This window comes from Buceros rhinoceros, unplaced genomic scaffold (assembly GCF_000710305.1).
Source record: "Buceros rhinoceros silvestris isolate BGI_N320 unplaced genomic scaffold, ASM71030v1 scaffold11981, whole genome shotgun sequence".
Lineage (NCBI taxonomy): Eukaryota > Metazoa > Chordata > Aves > Bucerotiformes > Bucerotidae > Buceros > Buceros rhinoceros.
The window spans coordinates 385-1,229 of record NW_010392545.1 but is presented as its reverse complement, the minus strand read 5'-3'; the positions used below and the strand labels follow the sequence as shown (position 1 = coordinate 1,229).

General features: G+C 51.1%; 1 protein-coding gene across 1 annotated transcript in view; it reads right to left on the bottom strand.

Moving 5' to 3' along the window:
* Positions 1-267, bottom strand: part of LOC104500810 (usherin-like) — a gene marked incomplete at its 3' end in the record, with an annotated part of 42,613 nt that extends 42,346 nt beyond the window's left edge. The window contains exon 1 of the mRNA XM_010144527.1: positions 5-267. Within this exon, the coding sequence (XP_010142829.1) occupies positions 5-267 (263 nt within the window). The remainder of the gene's footprint in view (positions 1-4) is intronic.
* Between the last annotated feature and the right edge of the window lie 578 nt (positions 268-845).

The window sequence follows — 845 nt, the reverse complement described above, 5'->3', positions numbered from 1 at the left end:
TTGTCATTCCTGAACACAAAACCTCTGGGTGCAGGACATAATACTTTCAACAGCTACTGAGCTATGACAAAAAGTACTTCGGTCTGGCAGCCCACAAGTGGCTTGAGTTGGCACGACTGACACATTCTTGAAAGCTCCCACATTTTCAAGCCTAGGGAAATGTCCCTGAGAGCTGACCAACACAAAGGAGTCATAATAAGTTAAGATTAATGTTTCAATAGCATGAAACAAGAAACGACACCTCAAGGAGAGAGCCCAGCAATTCATGTTTACAAAAAAGCTCCTCCTGATTAAAGCATCTGTAAATAAATAATGATGTCCATGTCGGTAGCAATGTCCTCAGGTGGAACGCTTCAAGAGTTTATGTAGCATTTCATCTTCAAAACACTCATGTCTTCTGGACAGCAAAACGCACGTGGGTGACAGCCGGTATCTGCAAGCCACAGAAAACAGACACAATCCACGGGAGGAACGTGCCGTTTTGCACCAGAAGTGATGCCCCTCTGGGAATTTTAAGGGTTGGAATTCTTCTTCCAAAGTGCAGCCCGCAGGCCCACCTGCACGCCCTTGCTGGCTGCGGCCAAGACATCCTCTACGCGAAGGCAACAGGACTAGGCCAGCTGAGCCCGCACACGCTGGCAGCGAGCGGCGCGTACCCCAGATCTGTCATGGCACACGAGGCCGGCGCTCAGCTTGGCGCGTTAACGTGTACCGGGCAAGGCAGCAAACCAGGGCGCGCAACTTCAGCGCCCGAACGCCTCTGCTGAGGGTCTCAAGTTAGTTTGTTGAACCCCACATGTACGATTCCCCGGCGCTTACCTCGGCTTTACACCACTATCCGGGAG